The sequence below is a fragment of the Phocoena phocoena genome, chromosome 7 (genome assembly GCF_963924675.1).
Source record: "Phocoena phocoena chromosome 7, mPhoPho1.1, whole genome shotgun sequence".
Classification (NCBI taxonomy): Eukaryota; Metazoa; Chordata; class Mammalia; order Artiodactyla; family Phocoenidae; genus Phocoena; species Phocoena phocoena.
In genome coordinates, this window is record NC_089225.1 from 60,328,380 (window position 1) to 60,345,768 (window position 17,389).

Consider the following 17,389-nt stretch of genomic DNA (forward strand, 5'->3'; position numbering starts at 1 on the left):
AATTTTATAAGTTTATAAATGTTAATGCATTTGTTCTTATTCTTTCATATTTAGTAATGGAAATGATTAAGACCATGAATTTTCCTTTTATTATAGCTTTAGCTATGTTCTACATTTCTAAATGTGTAATATTTTCATTACAATATTTTGAATGTTCTTCGATTGCCTTTATCTTTAGTTTTTCACCCTTGAGTTAATTGGAGAATCCACTCTACCACTCAGAGAGAAAGAGAGGGGAGAGAGGGAGAGGGACAGGACTGAGTGCTTTTGGCTTCTACTTTTGTCTATTTTCAAATATTCTACGGTATCAGTTTTATTTTTCTTCAACCCAAGACATATTTAGGAAAGTGTATTTTTCAAAAATTTTCTAGAATTAACCCCTACTCGCTTCTTCTTTTTCATTAATATTTAATTTATTGAATTGCTTCAGAGAATGTGATCTAAATTCAGCAATTTCAGTAGGATCTATCTTATTTTGATTTGCTTTTTACTAATTTTACCTGATGAAGCCTTTTTTAAATTTGCCAGATAAAGATATTTATTTTTATTGATAAAGATTTCATTTTCCAAGTTGAAGTCTTCCTTATGTTCAGGAATATTTTTTAATATTATTTCTTTTCTTTTTGCTTATTGTTTTCAGGGTCATTAGTATCTGTAGATCCAGGCTGCATTATCCGTTAACTTTTCCCTGCCCTTCTTTCTGTTTGCAAGCTGATTTCCTCAGCTTTATCTTTCTAATCTATTTTTTGTAATTTGTTTTTTTGTTTATTTTGGCCACACTGCAAGGCACGTGGGATCTTAGTTCCCTGATCAGGGATCGAACCCAGGCCCCCACAGTGAAAGCGCTGAGTCCTAACCACTGGACCACCAGGGAATTTCCTCTCATTTATTTATTGACTGGCTTTTTTTCCTGCAGAATCTTTCTGTCCTTCATTAACATTTTAATTACTGCATTTAAATTATGGTGTCATTATATGTTTCCTTAATTTCCTACCTTTGCCAGTTCCCATTGCATCTGAGCCTGTCTTATCTCTTATTCAGAGACTCCATTTTTCTAAAAAGATGTTGTGAAAGTGTAAAGCAATTGTGCTCTAAAGCTACCTCTCTTTTTTTGCTAGAATTAACATTCCAAATAAACCCTCTATCTATCTCTTGCACATAATAATTTTCTCTATCCGGGGAATAATTTTTCATAGTGTTTTATACACATACTTTTTTTTTTTATACTTTGTATAAAAGCTGCTCTTTGTCAAAAGGTTATTTGTGCCAAGTATCCTTGGCTCCCTTCATGTTTACGTGGTTAGCATTCAAATCCTCTTAAAATTCACCTTGAAGGGCTGGGTGATATAGAACATAGGTTTGTCTTTAGTCATTTACTTAGTATAAAGAGCCTTAGGAGTTGTGGGGAGGGATTAGAGTCTTGGTTGGTCACAATCAGAGAACTTGTTTCTGTATACATTTTCCTCCTTAGTTTTGCAAACGACTCCACCAGAGGCCAGCTTGGGGATTGGAGGCTGTATTTTGAGGGTGCATTGGGACATGTCCATGATGCTTGTCCAAAGGCAAGATTGAGGAAAGCAGCAAAGGGCAATCAAGGTACCTGTGGACTTGCCATGCCAGGAGAGGTGTGCCTCCATGGCCTCTGAAAGCTGTTAATCTGTGGCCACCCTTTTCCCTGTGCCTCTTGCCACCTGTCTTTCCAGTTTTGAGGAAACTGGTGGAGCTTCCCAGACTTTCTTCCTATACCACTTCACTGTCTTGAGAAGGGGAGTCATATGTTGGTTTCATACATCCTGGTTTGGTCCTGAATGAAGTGATTCCTTAGACTTTATGGCATGTGGTGGCCACTGTTCCCTAGAGTAAGTACTAATGGTCTTCTTTTTTTTTTTTTAATCCTTTTAGTCACTGCTGTTTAGTCATTTTCTAGAAATATCCTTATCAGATCTTACCCTGCCATCTTTCCTGGCAGTCTCCAGCTTACCTTCTTGAAATCAGTCCTTAATTTTCTTTTTCTCATCTGTGGCTTAATGACTTTAAAAATAAAAAAGATTTCCTACCCTTTCTATTTAAGGAAAAAAACTTTATTATATAATGACATTGTAACGACTATAATATATAATGACAATAGGCATTTGTTGTTCTGGTGACGATCTTGATAGAAAACCAGTTTATTCCACCTAGCAGTACAAAGACATTTGCGTTGATAAGGTCAGTTGATAGGAATGTCCTGCTCCAGGTGACTGGTGTCTAGGATTATCTAATGTGACTCCTCCTAATTCTCTGTAAATAAGTGATGCAAATACTGGAAAAGGCAAACTATCACTATCCCGAACACTGACATAAAACAGAATCTAATTTCAAAACTGTGGAGGACTAGACCCCAATTCTGTGATATCTCAAATTGAGGAAAGTCTAGCCAGGTCCTGATTATGACAAACCTCAGCTGCACTTGAGGAGAAGGAGACTGCTTGAAAAGGGCAAAAAAAGGCTTTGCTTTTCTTAGTCTGTCCTCGTACTTAGAGGTCTCAGTTGGCCCCAAACAGAAAAAGTCGTATCAGCTCCTCGCTATTGCTCTAGAATCCTAAGCGTGATTCTGCAAAACTCCAGATGAAATCACCAAGTTGAGATGAAGGCTGAGGAGAAATTTTTGATTTTTTGGGGGGGCCAGGGGCAAGGGGAAGGGAGGCTTATATTGCAAGTGAAGACTCGAAAGATACCATTTTACTCTTGACTTTGTCACTTACAGACTCCAGGTTCCAGCATGATTTAGAGAGACTTAAAGGAGAACATTAATAGAACTTTAAAGGGGGAATTGTATCTTCCAAATTAATGGGAAATATAAAAGTCAATTAAAACCATGTAAAAAACAGTATTATAAGGAAAGGCAGATTATATAGGAAAAGCCATCACCCATTAAAGGAAACAAAGAAGAACCAAAAAATAGAAAGTATAAAATGGTATGACAGGGGTAAGGCCAACTATTAGTGAAATAGTAAATGGAAATGGGGAAAACTTTACTAAAATTAGATTTTTTTAAAACAACCCAACATGATCATTACTAGAGGAACACATAATACAAAAGTATAGAAATAGAAAGTTTAAATGTAAAAGCATGGACACATTTCATTAATTACAACAGAAAGAAAGCAGGTGATATCAAATAAAGCAAAACAGTGAAATAAACAAAGCAGGTCATTTTATAATAATCAAAAGTGAATAATCATAATGAACTCTTCTGTGATAAATCTCATTGTTTCAGAAAAAACTGAATACAATCTAAATGTCCCACTAGAAGAATGGTCAAATGTATTGTGTTACATCTGTGTGGTGGCCTTATATATAGTGATTAAGAATGGTGATACTAAAGTTTTTTTGTTCACAAGGAAGGCTGTTACCAATGTATTGTTGATTGAAGAAAGCATATTGCAGAGAGCATGGACATTTTTCTTCTACTTTGGTTAAAGTATAACCAAAATGTTAACCAGGATTATTTCTAGGTGACGAAACTAGAGTCAATTTAAATATTTTCATCTGTACTTTTAATCTTTTCCTGTGGTAAATGTAGTACATCATATTATTGTGCCCAAGTAATCACTACCTCTTCTTCTGGGAGGATTATACTTTCATGCCTCATGGACTTCAATTTGCCCATGTGACTTGCTTTGGCCAATAAAACGTGAGTGTAAGTGGCATGTGCCGCCTACAAGCAAAAGCTCTAAGAACTGTTGAGTCGTCCTGCCATGGCTCTTTTCCTCCTTCACATGGGGGTTTCTCCTTTGGCCTGGAAGGAAGAGGATATAGAGCAGGGCAGCAGCCGACCTCCTAAGAACATGTAAATGGGTAAGAAATAAACCTTTCTTTTAAGCCCTTGAGATTCTGGAGTTGTGTGTTACCACATCACAACTTAGCCCAGGCTAAGTAGTCCCCAGTTTCAGATGTTTTTCTGAACACACACAATGTATGATGCCTGTAAACAACAAGTTGTAGAAGTCTTTCCTGCCACTTTTTGCTTTAGTTAGGTCCCTAGGTCCTAAGTCTGAATTGTATGTCACTCAGTGTAAATGCAAATGTTACAGTACTTAGAAACAATTGTAGTGATCCCACTGATGTGAAGGAGGAATGAAACAGGGAAATTAGATGTTAGGCTCTTATATTGCTGTTTTCAGCCACAATACTTTTCTCATTGAGTAGAGGAATTATGTTGGTGTTGACATTAAAATGTATGGTCTAGGGCTTCCCTGGTGGCGCAGTGGTTGAGAGTCCGCCTGCTGACGCAGGGGACACGGGTTCGTGCCGCGGTCCGGGCAGATCCCACATGCTGCGGAGCGGCTGGGCCCATGAGCCATGGCCGCTGAGCCTGCGCGTCCAGAGCCTGTACTCCGCAACGGGAGAGGCCACAACGGTGGGAGGCCCACGTACCGCAAAAAAAGAAAAAAAAAATCTATGGTCTAAAATAGGTTTACAATTTTGTTTCAGCGATTTCTGAAAATGTGCTTTGACAGAGATGAAATAAATCTTTTTTAAAATGTCACAGCAATTCTTACATTCTAGGAATAATGAATAAATAGTCGCAACCTACTAACAGAGTTTAGACTTACTTTTGTAATGCATTTTGAAATAGAGCAGTGATCAGACACTTGATTTATAATCAAATTGGAATGATCTTTAAAGGTCATTTCATTCAACCTTATATTAGGTACCTGAAACTCTTTTTGTTAAAAGAGATTTTTTAAAATAATAGAAACAAAAACAGTAACCTCAAAAACAATTCTTGGAATGAATTAAATTCTCTCACTCACCTTTTCCACATTCCTGACATTCTTCAAGATATTCATAATTATAATTCAACCAAAATGCTGCCCTTTCTTCAAAGACAGATTACCCTGAAAATATCATTTTAAATTAAAACCAAGGTGTTAGCATCGATGTTAATGAGGAAAGTGCAGTTGGATGCTGTTAGGGAAAAGAAAAAGTGCATCAGAAGAAATGTTGGCCCTTGATGTAGCTTGGATTAAATTTACTTCCAAATGGATGAGAGTTTGATGAGTTTGGTTGTCTCGGCCTCATCCCTTGGGGCATTTGAGCACATCACAGAACTTCCGTACTTTTAGCTCAAGTATCAGCATATACTTGTAAAGCATCTTGGACCAGAAAGCAAAGTACTTCACATCAAGAATTTGAGCAGTGTTCTTGCTTTCTGTTTGCTGGCACCAGAGTTTGGCTTGAGAAACTTTACTTACGCTTATTAGGCTACCTTCATAAAACAGAAGGATTAGCTGACCACCTAGCAATTGTCAGGTTATTACTGTCTCTTGCCAGTACTAAACAAAACCTGATCTCAAGCCAAAGAAAGAGCTCCACAGCTCTTTACATTTCTATTAGCCCAAACACTAGTTTTGTTTCAATAGAAAGTCTTCGAATTTGGGAGTAAGTAGCTTTTATTTTCCCTGTGGTGACAGGTGATGTCAAAATCTTGTGAAAGGAGCACAAGTTCTATTCACTAGAAAGTCCCAAGTTTTTCCGATTTATAGTCATTTGCCTTTTAATTATTGGGATGGTTCTTTCGAATATTCTCTATAACCTATTAACTATTAAAATCCTGATTATATTCAGGGTCCCATACTCCGTTAACATAATGTTGCAGATTTAAAAAATATAACTATAGGCCTGTATAAAATTTAATTTGCTTGCACTTGCAGAGTTTACATGATCTATACATAAGTCATTCGATACATTTGTACTAACATAGTCTATTAAACTTTTGTCTCCAGCCTAAATTCCTCAGAGCTCCAGACCTACCTTTCCATGTGTTTGTCCCCACTTGAATGCCTCCTTTGTACCTTAAAGTTAACACGTCTGAAACCATACTCATGACCTGCTGTCAATTGTGGATTTCCTTTGTCCAGCCCTCACTAGGAATACCAGAAACCTGGGAACCATCCTCAACACCGCTTTTCCTCCTCCATATCTACTCACAACTGACAGGACTAGGTGCTGAGTTTCCTGCCACCTCTCTAGTTCACTATCTCTTGTTTCCCGATCAGGCCTCCCTCATCTTCTTTACTTCCCCAGTTTGGTTCTCCTCATGGCTGCCAAAGTGATCTTTTGAACACACAAATCTGGTTATACCTCACCTCTGTATGGCCTCCTATGCTCATGATAAAAATCAAAATGCTGAACATGGACTACAAGGCCCTGCAGGAATTGACCTGTGCCTTTCTTTGACCATCATGGCACTGTCTCTGTGTGCTCTGATCATATTGACCAGCGTGAATTCATTGATCACACCCAGCTGGACAACCGGACACCTGGTTAACTCTTTCGTATCCTTCAGATCTCAGCTCAAGCCCACTTGCACAGGGTTACCTCGGACCTCCAGACCTAGTGAGTTGCCCTCGCCATGTGTCCTCCTAATACTCCATGCATCTTCATCCTTCTTGATTTTTTTCATTGACTGTCTCTCCCTCTGGACTGAAAAGTTTAGGTCTCACTTTTCTTTGTCCTAAAGATTGATTTCTCTTCATCACCAGCAACTTTCTTTTCTAATTTGTGCTAAAGTACTTACCCAAGGGTTCTATGCTTCCTTCAAGGTATTATGATTAAGATTGGGCCTGGAACTTAGCCGTACACCTTCTTAGAAGAGGACAAGTTCACTTTAGTTGTCAGTGTTTTGGGACACAGATTGTTTGTTGTGTAAGCTTTTCATCTTACACTATCGTGCTTACCTTTAAAAAAATTTTTTTTCTAGCAACCTGTGTTGTCAATTGAACAATGCTTCTCTTGGGGACAAGTTTTTAGTTCTATTAGTTACAGTGCAGACTTTCCTTATGTGAATCCAAATGAAAAATGAAATGGTTCGTGGCTGTGGATAAGTGAAGCCACTCCATCATTACCCCAGTCCCGGGACATGCCTGTCGGTCTGTAGATACTTGTGAGCCTGCTGGTTGCTGCGAGTCATATGTAGGTATGCTGTGGTCTTGAAGTACAGATAACAGTACATATGTGTACTCCTTGATCCTTCCCAAATGCTGGATCATACGATGCATAAGGTACATCAACTCTTTTGCCTTTTGTCACTGACTGCTTTTTGTCAGATTTAACCATCACATGCATGACATGACTGAACTAAACTGATGACAAACATGCATGGAGATCTTATTATAATCCACTGCGCAGGGGAAATTAAATTTCAAGGGAAGAAACTGATATACTTTGGCATGAGGGTCCAGAACATAGCATTGTAATCTGCTTTAAAACAACAATACAAGGGAAGAATATCACTTTAACGTGTGGTTTCTTCCTGTTTTCCATGTTGACAAACTTTTGTTACATACTAATGCTTTTATCCTCTACCTTAAAATCTAGAAGAAGAAATAGTATTTTGTAATGTGTCAGAGTTCTTCCTCTCACCTTTTAGTACTGTTGCCTAGAAAAAATGATTTTTAATTTAAGGATTTTTAAATCATTCACATGAGGTTTTATTGTTTGTTCATTTTGCTTTTAGGTGTTTTGGACACCCTCAGTATTTGCCTCATCTTTTCTAGTCAAACCTGATTCATGAAATGGACTAAAGCTGAAAAATCATCTGCTTCTTTGTCTGTGAATTCGAGACACGATTGGGATGGTCTTCAGTGCATACAACTAGATTCAAACTGCAGCTATGAGTTCAGATGAGAAGGGCATATCCCCTGCTCATAGAACATCCACCCCCACCCATAGAAGTGCCTCCTCTTCGGCATCCTCTCAAAGGGACAGTAGGCAGGTAAGATAACAGTGTAAAGTGCATTTTGCTATTTTATGCAACTATAGTACCATTAGGATATGATGGGATTGCTAATTAAGTCTGAAATTTTTGCTGTGAAGATTTTTATTCCACAGGAAAACTCTCTGTTTTCTGTAGATCTACCTGATGATGTCGTGAAGATCCTGCTCTAGCTTTTCTGTGATTTAGAATCCTTTTTCAGAGTACAAACTACAGGAAGGGTAGCTAAGTGAAGCCCTGCAGTGTTCTCCTCACATCTGTACCTGGAGGCAAGAGGCAGCTTCTGGAACATGAATGTTCTGTTCTTCCTTCCTCATTCATGGAGGTGGAAAGGGATCTGAACAGTCTTCCTCCAAGTCTCTCACTGGTCTGCCAAGCCCTAACTTCTGTTTGGAGTTTCATGGAATCTGGTAACAGTCAGATTCAGGAATCAGGTTACAAATAAAATTGTAGAATCAGGGAATTAAGAGAACTAAAATCAATAGAGAAAATAAATTATTGGTGCCTAATTATCCCATTGAGCCCATTCTGTAAATTATTTTTGTTTACACAGTTACTTTATTACTACTTCAGTGCCTAGTCTACAGGCAAGGTTGTATGGGGATTAGGCATATGAATTCTCTTCATTGTCAAAACAGGTGATTGTTTTGCCCAGCACTTGTCTGAATATTATCATTTGCCATTGTAATATTGAGTAGAATTTCTTGTGTAACTGGAAATGCACAATAAGCAGAGGTTAACTTTTTATGAAAACTTTCCTTTTGGGGGACATTTAATTAGTGAACATTCTTGAAGAGTTTTCCCCCACATTTTATTTTATTTTATTTATTTTTAACATCTTTATTGGAGTATAATTGCTTTACAATGGTGTGTTAGTTTCTGCTGTACAACAAAGTGAGTCAGTTAGATATATACATATATCCCCACATCCCCTCCCTCTTGCATCTCCCTCCCACCCTCCCTATCCCACCCCTTTAGGTGGTCACAAAGCACCAAGCTAATCTCCCTGTGCTATGCAGCTGCTTCCCACTAGCTATCTGTTTTACATTTGGTAGTGTATATATGTCCATGCCACTCTCTCACTTCATCCCAGCTTACCTTACCCTTCCCCCTCCCCATTTCCTCAACTCCATTCTCTACATCTGCATCTTTATTCCTGTCCTGCCCCTAGGTTTGTCAGAACCTTTTTTTTTTTTGATTCCATATATGTGTTAGCATCTGCTATTTGTTTCTCTCTTTCTGACTTACTTCACTCTGTATGATAGACTCTAGGTCCATCCACCTCACTACAAATAACTCCATTTTGTTTCTTTTTATAGCTGAGTAATATTCCATTGTATATATGTGCCACATCTTCTTTATCCATTCATCTGTCGATGGACACTTATGTTGCTTCCATGTCCTGGCTATTGTAAATAGTGCTACAGTGAACATTGTGGTACATGTCTCTTTTTGAATTATTGTTATCTTGGGGTATATGCCCAGTAGTGGGATTGCTGGGTCATATGGTAGTTCTATTTTTAGTTTTTTAAGGAACCTCTATACTGTTCTCCATAGTGGCTGTATCAATTTACATTCCCACCAACAGTGCAAGAGGTTACCCTTTTCTCCACACCCTCTCCAGCATTTATTGTTTGTAGATTTTTTGATGATGGCCATTCTGACCGGTGTGAGGTGATACCTTGTACTTTTGATTTAAATTTCCCTAATGATTAGTAATTTTGAGCATCCTTTCATGTGTCTGCTGGCAATCTGTTTATCTTCTTTGGAGAAATGTCTGTTTAGGTCTTCTGCCCATTTTTGGATTGGTTTGTTTGTTTTTTTCATATTGAGCTGCATGAGCTGCTTTTATATTTTACAGGTTAATCCTTTGTCAGTTGCTTCATTTGCAAATATTTTCTCCCATTCTAAGGGTTGTCTTTTTGTCTTGTTTATGGTTTCCTTTCCTGTGCTAAACTTTTAAGTTTCATTAGGTCCCATTTGTTTATTTTCGGGCTTATTTCCATTTCTCTAGGAGGTGGGTCAAAAAGGATCTTGCTGTGATTTATGTAATAGACACTGTTGTGCCTGTTTTCCTCTAAGAGTTTTATAGTGCCTGGCCTTACATTTAGGTCTTTAATCCATTTTGAGTTTATTTGTGTGGATGGTGTTAGGGAGTGTTCTAATTTCATTCTTTTCGATGTAGCTGTCCAGTGTTCACAGCACCACTTATTGAAGAGGCTGTCTTTTCTCCATTGTATATTCTTGCCTCCTTTATCAAACATAGAGTGACCATATGTGCATGGGTTTATCTCTGGGCTTTCTCTCCTGTTCCATTGATCTATATTTCTGTTTTTGTGCCCATACCATACTGTCTTGATTACAGTAGCTTTGTAGTACAGATGGAAGTCAGGAAGCCTGATTCCGCCAGCTCTGTTTTTCTTTCTCAAGATGCTTTGGCTTTTTGGGGTCTTCTGTGTTTCCATACAAATTGTGAAATTTTTTGTTCTACTTCTGTGAAAAATGCCATTGGTAGTTACACAGGGATTGCATTGAATCTGTAGATTGCTTTGGATAGTATAGTCATTTTCACAATGTTGATTCTTCCAATCCAAGAACATGGTATATCTCTCCATCAGTTTGTATCATCTTTAATTTCTTTCATCAGTGTCTTATAGTTTTCTGCATACAGATCTTTTGTCTCCTTAGGCAGGTTTATTCCTAGGTATTTTATTCTTTTTGTTGCAGTGGTAAATGGGAGTGTTTCCTTAATTTCTCTTTCAGATTTTTTACCATTAGTATATAGGAATATAAGAGACTTCTGTGCATTAAAGTTGTATCCTGCTACTTTACCAGATTCATTGATTAGCTGTAGTAGTTTTCTGCTGGTATCTCTAGGATTCTCTGTGTATAGTATCATGTCATCTGCAAACAATGACAGTTTTACTTCTTTTCTGATTTGTATTCCTTTTATTTCTTTTTCTTCTCTGATTGCTGTGGCTAAAACTTCCAAAACTATGTTGAATGATAGCGGTGAGAGTGGGCAACCTTGTCTTGTTCCTGATCTTAGAGGAAATGGTTTCAGATTTTCACCATTGAAAACGATGCTGGCTGTGTGTTTGTCATTTAGGGCCTTTATTATGTTGACTTAGGTTCCCTCTATGCCTACTTTCTGGAGAGTTTTTATCATAAATGGGTGTTGAATTTTGTCAAAAGCTTTTTCTGCGTCTGTTGAGATTATCCTATGGTTTTTATCCTTCAGTTTGTTAATATGGTGTATCACATTGATTGATTTGCGTATCCTTGCATTCCTGGGATAAACCCCACTTGATCATGGTGTATGGTCCTTTTAATGTGCTGTTGGATTCTGTTTGCTGGTATTTTGTTGAGGATTTTTGTGTCTATGTTCATCAGTGATAGTGACCTTTAGTTTTCTTTTTTTGTGACATCTTTGTCTGGTTTTGGTATCAGCATGATGGTGGCCCCGTAGAATGAGTTTGGGAGTGTTCCTCCCTCTGCTAGATTTTAGAAGAGTTTGAGAAGGATAGGTGTCAGCTCTTCTCTAAATGTTTGATAGAATTTGCCGCTGAAGCTATCTGGTCCTGGGCTTTTGTTTGTTGGAAGATTTTTAATCACAGTTTCAATTTCAGTGCTTGTGATTGGTCTGTTTATATTTTCTATTTCTTCCTGGTTCAGTGTCGAAAGGTTGTGGTTTTCTAAGAATTTGGCCATTTCTTCCAGGTTGTCCATTTTATTGGCATATAGGTGCTTGTAGTAATCTCTCATGATACTTTGTTTTTCTGCAGTGTCAGTTGTAACTTCTTTTTCATTCCTAATTTTGATTTGAGTCCTCTCCCTTGTTTTCTTGATGAGTCTGGCTAATGGTTTATCAATTTTGTTTATCTTCTCAAAGAACCAGCTTTTACTTTTATTGATCTTTGCTATTGTTTCCTTTCTTTTTCATTTATTTCTGATCTGATTTTTATGATTTCTTTCCTTCTGCTAACTCTGGGGTTTTTTTCTTCTTCTTTCTCTAATTGCTTTAGGTGTAAGGTTAGGTTGTTTATTTGAGATGTTTCTTGTTTCTTGAGGTAGGATTTTACTGCTATAAACTTCCCTCTTAGAACTGCTCTTGCTGCACCCCATAGGTTTTGGGCCATTGTGTTTTCATTGTCATTTGTGTGTAGGTATTTTTGGATTTCTTCAGTGATCTCTTGGTTATTTAGTAGCATATTGTTTAGCTTTCATGTCTTTGTATTTTTTACAGTTTTTTTCCTGTAATTGATATCTAGTTTCATAGCATGTGATCAGAAAAGATGCTTGATACGATTTCAATTTTCTTAAATTTACCAAGGCTTGATTTGTGACCCAAGATATGATCTATCCTGGAGAATGTTCCATAAACACTTGAGAAGAAAGTGTTTTCTGTTGTTTTTGGATGGAATGTCCTATACATATCAATTAAGTCCATTTTGTTTAATGTGTCATTTAAAGCTTGTGTTTCCTTCTTTTCATTTTGGATGATCTGTCCATTGGTGAAAGTGGGGTGTTAAAGTCCCCTACTATTATTGTGTTACTGTCGATTTCCCCTTTTATGGCTGTAGCATTTGCCTTATGTATTGAGGTGCTCCCATGTTGGGTGCATAAGTATTTATAATTGTTATATCTTCCTCTTGGATTGGTCCTTTGATCATTATGTAGTGTCCTTCTTTGTCTCTTCTAATAGTCTTTATTTTAAAGTCTATTTTGTCTGATATGAGAATTGCTACTCCAGTTTTCTTTTGATTTCCATTTACATGGAATATCTTTTTCCATACCCTCACTTTCAGTCTGTATATGTCCCTAGGTCTGAATTGGGTCTCTTGTAGACAGCTTATGTCCGGGTATTGTTTTTGTATCCATTCAGCCAGCCTGTGTCTTTTGGTCGGAGCATTTAATCCATTTACATTTAAGGTAATTATCAATATGTGTGTTCCTGTTACCATTTTCTTAATTGTTTTGGGGTTTTTTTTTGTAGGTCTTTTCCTTCTCTTGAGTTTCCTGCCTAGAGAAGTTCCTTTAGCATTTGTTGTAAAGCTGGTTTGGTGGTGCTGAATTCTCTTCGTTTTTGATTGTCTGTAAAGGTTTTAATTTCTCTGTCGAATCTGAATGAGATCTTTGCTGGATAGAGTAATCTTGGTTGTAGGTTTTTCCCTTTCATCACTTTCAATATGTCCTGCCACTCCCTTCTGGATTGCAGAGTTTCTGCTGAAAGATCAGCTGTTAACCTTATGGGGATTCCCTTGTATGTTATTTGTTGCTTTTCCTTTGCTGCTTTGAATATTTTGTCTTTAACTTTTGATAGTTTGATTAGTATGTGTCTTGGCATGTTTCTTCTTGGATTTATCCTGTATGGGACTCTCTGCGCTTCCTGGACTTGATTGACTATTTCCTTTCCCATATTAGGGAAGTTTTCAACTATAATCTCTTCAGATATTTTCTCGGTCCCTTTCTTTTTCTCCTCTTCTTCTGGGACCCCTATAATTCTCATGTTGATACATTTAATGTTGTCCCAGAGTTCTCTGAGACTGTCCCAATTCTTTTCATTCATTTTTCTTTATTCTGCTCTGAGGTAGTTATTTCCACTCTTTCATCTTCCAGGTCACTTATCTGTTCTTCTGCCTCAGTTATTCTGCTATTGATTCCTTCTAGGGAATTATTAATTTCATTTATTGTGTTGTTCTTCATAGTTTGTTTGCTCTTTCGTTCTTCTAGGTCCCTGTTAAACGTTTCTCGTATTTTCTCCATTCTATTTCCAAGGTTTTGGATCATCTTTACTATCATTACTGTGAATTCTTTGTCAGGTAGACTGCCTATTTCCTCTTCATTTGTTTGGTCTGGTGGGTTTTTACCTTGCTCCTTCATCTGCTGCATATTTCTCATTTTGTTTAGCTTACTGTGTTTGGGGTCTCCTTTTCGCAGGCTGCAGGTTCGTAGTTCCTGTTGTTTTTGGTGTCTACCCCCAGTGGGTGAGGTTGGTTCAGGGGCTTGTGTAGGCTTCCTAGTGGAGGGGACTGGTGCCTGTGTTCTGGTGGGTGGGGCTGGATCTTGTCTTTATGGTGTGCAGGGCCACGTCCGGTGGTGTGTTTTGGGGTGTCTGTGAACTTAGTATTATTTTAGGCAGCCTCTCTGCTAATGGGTGGGGTTGTATTCCTGTCTTGCTAGTTGTTTCGCATGGGGCGTCCATTACTGGAGCTTGCTGACTGTTGGGTGGAGCTGGGTCTTAGCGCTGAGACGGAGATCTGTGGGAAAGCTCTTGCCGATTGACATTACGTGGGGCCGGGAGGTCTCTGTTGGTCCAATATTCTGAACTTGGCTTTACCACCTCAGAGGCTCAGGCTTGACGCCAGACCGGAGCATCAAGACCCTGTCAGCCACACAGCTCAGAAGAAAAGGGAGAAAAAAACAGAAAAATAAATAAAAATTTAAAAATTATTAAAATAAAAAATTGAAAAATAATTTAAAAAAAGAAGAGAGCAACCAAACCAATAAACAAATCCACTAATGATAACAAGTGTAAAAACTATACTAAGATAAACGTGAAAGTCAGAAAAAAATCAGTCACAGATAGCAAACCCCAAGTCTACAGTTGCTCCCAAAGTCCACCGCCTCAATTTTGGGATGATTTGTTCTCTGTCATATATTCCACAAATGTAGGTACATCAAGTTGACTATGGAGATTTAATCTGCTGCTCCTGAGGCTGCTGGGAGAGATTTCCCTTTCTCTGCTTTGTTCGCACAGCTCCTGGGGCTCAGCTTTGGATTTGGCCCCACCTCTGTGTGTAGGTCGCCTGAGGGCGTCTGTTCCCGCTCAGACAGGACGGGGTTAAAGGAGCAGTTGATTAGGGGCTCTGGCTCACTCAGGCCAGTGGAAAGGAGGGGTACAGAATGCGGGGCAAGCCTGCAGCGGCAGAGGCTAGCATAATGTTGCAACAGCCTGAGGTGCGCCATGTGTTCTACGGGGAAGTTGTCCCTGGATCACAGGACCCTGGCAGTGGCGGGCTACACAGGCTCCCGGGAGGGGAGGTGTGGATAGTGTCCTGTGCTTGCACACAGGCTTCTTGGTGGTTGTAGCAGCAGCGTTAGTGTTTCATGCCCGTCTCTGGTGTCCGAGCTGATAGCCGTAGCTTGTGCCCATCTCTGGAGCTGGTTTAGGCGGCACTCTGCCTTCTGTGGGCAAACAGGGAAGAAATCCCCTCTCCTCGTGCACCCTGAAACAATGGCCTTTTGTCTCTTAGGCAGGTCCAGACTTTTTCCCGGACTCCCTCCTGGCTAGCTGTGGTGCACTAGCCCCCTTCAGGCTGTATTCACACAGCCAACCCCAGTCCTCTCGCTGGGATCCAACCTCCGGAGCCTGAGCCTCAGCTCCCAGCCCCCACCCGCCCCGGCGGGTGAGCAGACAAGCCTCTTAGGCTGATGAGTGCTGGTCGGCAGCTATCCTCTGTTCGGGAGTCTCTCCACTTTGCCCTCTGCACCCCTGTTGCTGTGCTCTCCTCCGTGGCTCCGAAGCTTCCCCCCACCTACCCCTGGTCTCCGCCAGTGAAGGGGCTTCCTAGCGTGCAGAAACTTCCTCCTTCTCAGCTCCCTCCCACTGGTGCAGGTCCCGTCCCTATTCTTTTGTCTCTGTTTTTTCTTTTGCCCTACGCAGGTACGTGGGGAGTTTCTTGCCTTTTGGGAAGTCTGAGGTCTTCTGCCAGCGTTCAGTAGGTGTTCTGTAGGAGTTGTTCCACATGTAGATGTATTTTTAATGTACTTGTGGGGAGGAAGGTGATCTCCACATCTTACTCCTCCACCATCTTGAAGGTCCCCCTCTCTTTCCCCCCATTTTATATGTTGAAAGTATATTGCCTAGTTTCTAGAAGTACACACATCAGTTATCTGATATTCCATAGTACAGACTTGGGTCTTGAGACAGCCAGTTCCACGTGAGAATTCATTCTTTTAGATGGTGGGAATGCATTTCTGGGGGTGTTCCTTAAGGAACCCTCAGTCTACAAACCCTTTCAGAACTCCCTCTCCTATTTCTAGCAAGAGATTGCAGGGGAATCTGTAAGAATCAGGGTTTCCTTGTGTGTATATCTTTCACAGATTCTAAAGCAGATATTTCTATCCTTGGGAATTTTTGACATTGGTGTTTTTGTTATAGAAATCAAAGAGGATATCTACATTCTGTTCATTAGAAGCAGTTACACCGTTAACTAAATCTGTGATTACACACAGCTATAATGTTTATTGCATTACATTTTTAGAGTTTAAAAAATTAAGAGTACCATGAATGAAAACACATTTATGTTAAATTCCTACTGCATGCTGAGATGCTTTCTAAGTTTGCAGTTTTAATTTACCCTTCACTTGGCTCTCTGTCCTTTCTCGTTATGGCTTCTTCATTTTTCCCTTGCCCTGGGCATTTAAATTGAGAGACATTTTAAGCAGCATGGCCTTTCTGGCTGCTGAGGGAAGGAAGGGATGGACCCCATTCACCCTGGAGAATTATGGCAAATGGAAAAGACTGCTGACTGCTGCAGAAACATCTGTCATGCACTGTTGAGCTGCCGTTGCATCTGAGCTCTGGGGTGAGCGTGCTAAACAACAGGGAGGAACTGAGATCCTGGTCTGCCAGAGGACATGTAAAGGTGGAATGGGTAACTCCTGGCTGGCTTGTGGATGGAAAGTTTTATTATGGGAATAAAGGAGCACGTCTGCAAATTGATAATGAATTCTGGAAAAGTAAGAGACACTGTTCAAATGGTTATTATTCTTTAAGGAGAGAGTTTACTTTCATTCTTGTTTATCTCAGCAGGTGGAAACTCTCCCAAATACTTTCTCCTCTGGTTCCTTCCTGCCTCCTCTTTTGTGTCTGTTAATCCCCCTCAAGGGAGAGAATAAAGAACAATTACAGTTCTTTTCTCTCCCTGTCTCATCACTTCTTAAAATCCAGTATTAACTTACGGAAATCAGAAACTCTGAGTGATCTTGGGATATAATATGATGTAGTGTATTTTAATGCATCTATTTTTGTGTGATGGCTGTTTTCATAGTGAAAGGACATAGAGAAAGTGATGAAGTAGTCTTTACTGAATGTTACAGTTCTCCTGATTTGACTGATATCTGTGTAGATGGTGCCAAATTGCAAAGTCCATCCCTATTTCTCTCCTAAGTTGATCATATTGGTAAAGGATCTAGCACACAGCATATACCGTACAGTGGTACCTTACTGCACCTTTCTTGCCTGTCCTTCCCAAGTTCTAGTCCTAGATCACTGATTACTTGATTGGGCATCTCTCCTTAGTTGTATCATTTTCACCTTAAATCAGTATGCTTAAACCAGTTTGCTCTGAGGGTAATCATTCTCTCATGGACCCAGGGTCAAAGCCATTCCCTTCTTCTTTGCCTCTCCCACATTCAATAGGTTAACAAGTCCTATTGATTATTTCCTCCTTCATAATATCGTAATTTCTTTCTAGTCCCACTGTTGGCTCCCCAGACCAGATTCTCATCACCTCAACCTGGGATCCTGCAGAGTGCTCTTGCCTCACTGGCTCCTTATGGCCTCCTGAGATCGAATTTCCTGAGTCTGGCAGATTCATGCTCAAAATCCTTCAAAGAGGG

General features: G+C 39.4%; 1 protein-coding gene across 4 annotated transcripts in view; it reads left to right on the forward strand.

Moving 5' to 3' along the window:
• The first annotated feature begins 7,660 nt into the window (after positions 1-7,660).
• The window catches only part of OSBPL6 (oxysterol binding protein like 6), an 87,904-nt gene continuing 78,175 nt past the window's right edge, over positions 7,661-17,389 (forward strand). For all 4 annotated transcript variants that reach the window (XM_065881175.1, XM_065881176.1, XM_065881179.1 and 1 more), the window contains exon 1: positions 7,661-7,762. In XM_065881175.1, the coding sequence (XP_065737247.1) occupies positions 7,661-7,762 (102 nt within the window). The remainder of the gene's footprint in view (positions 7,763-17,389) is intronic.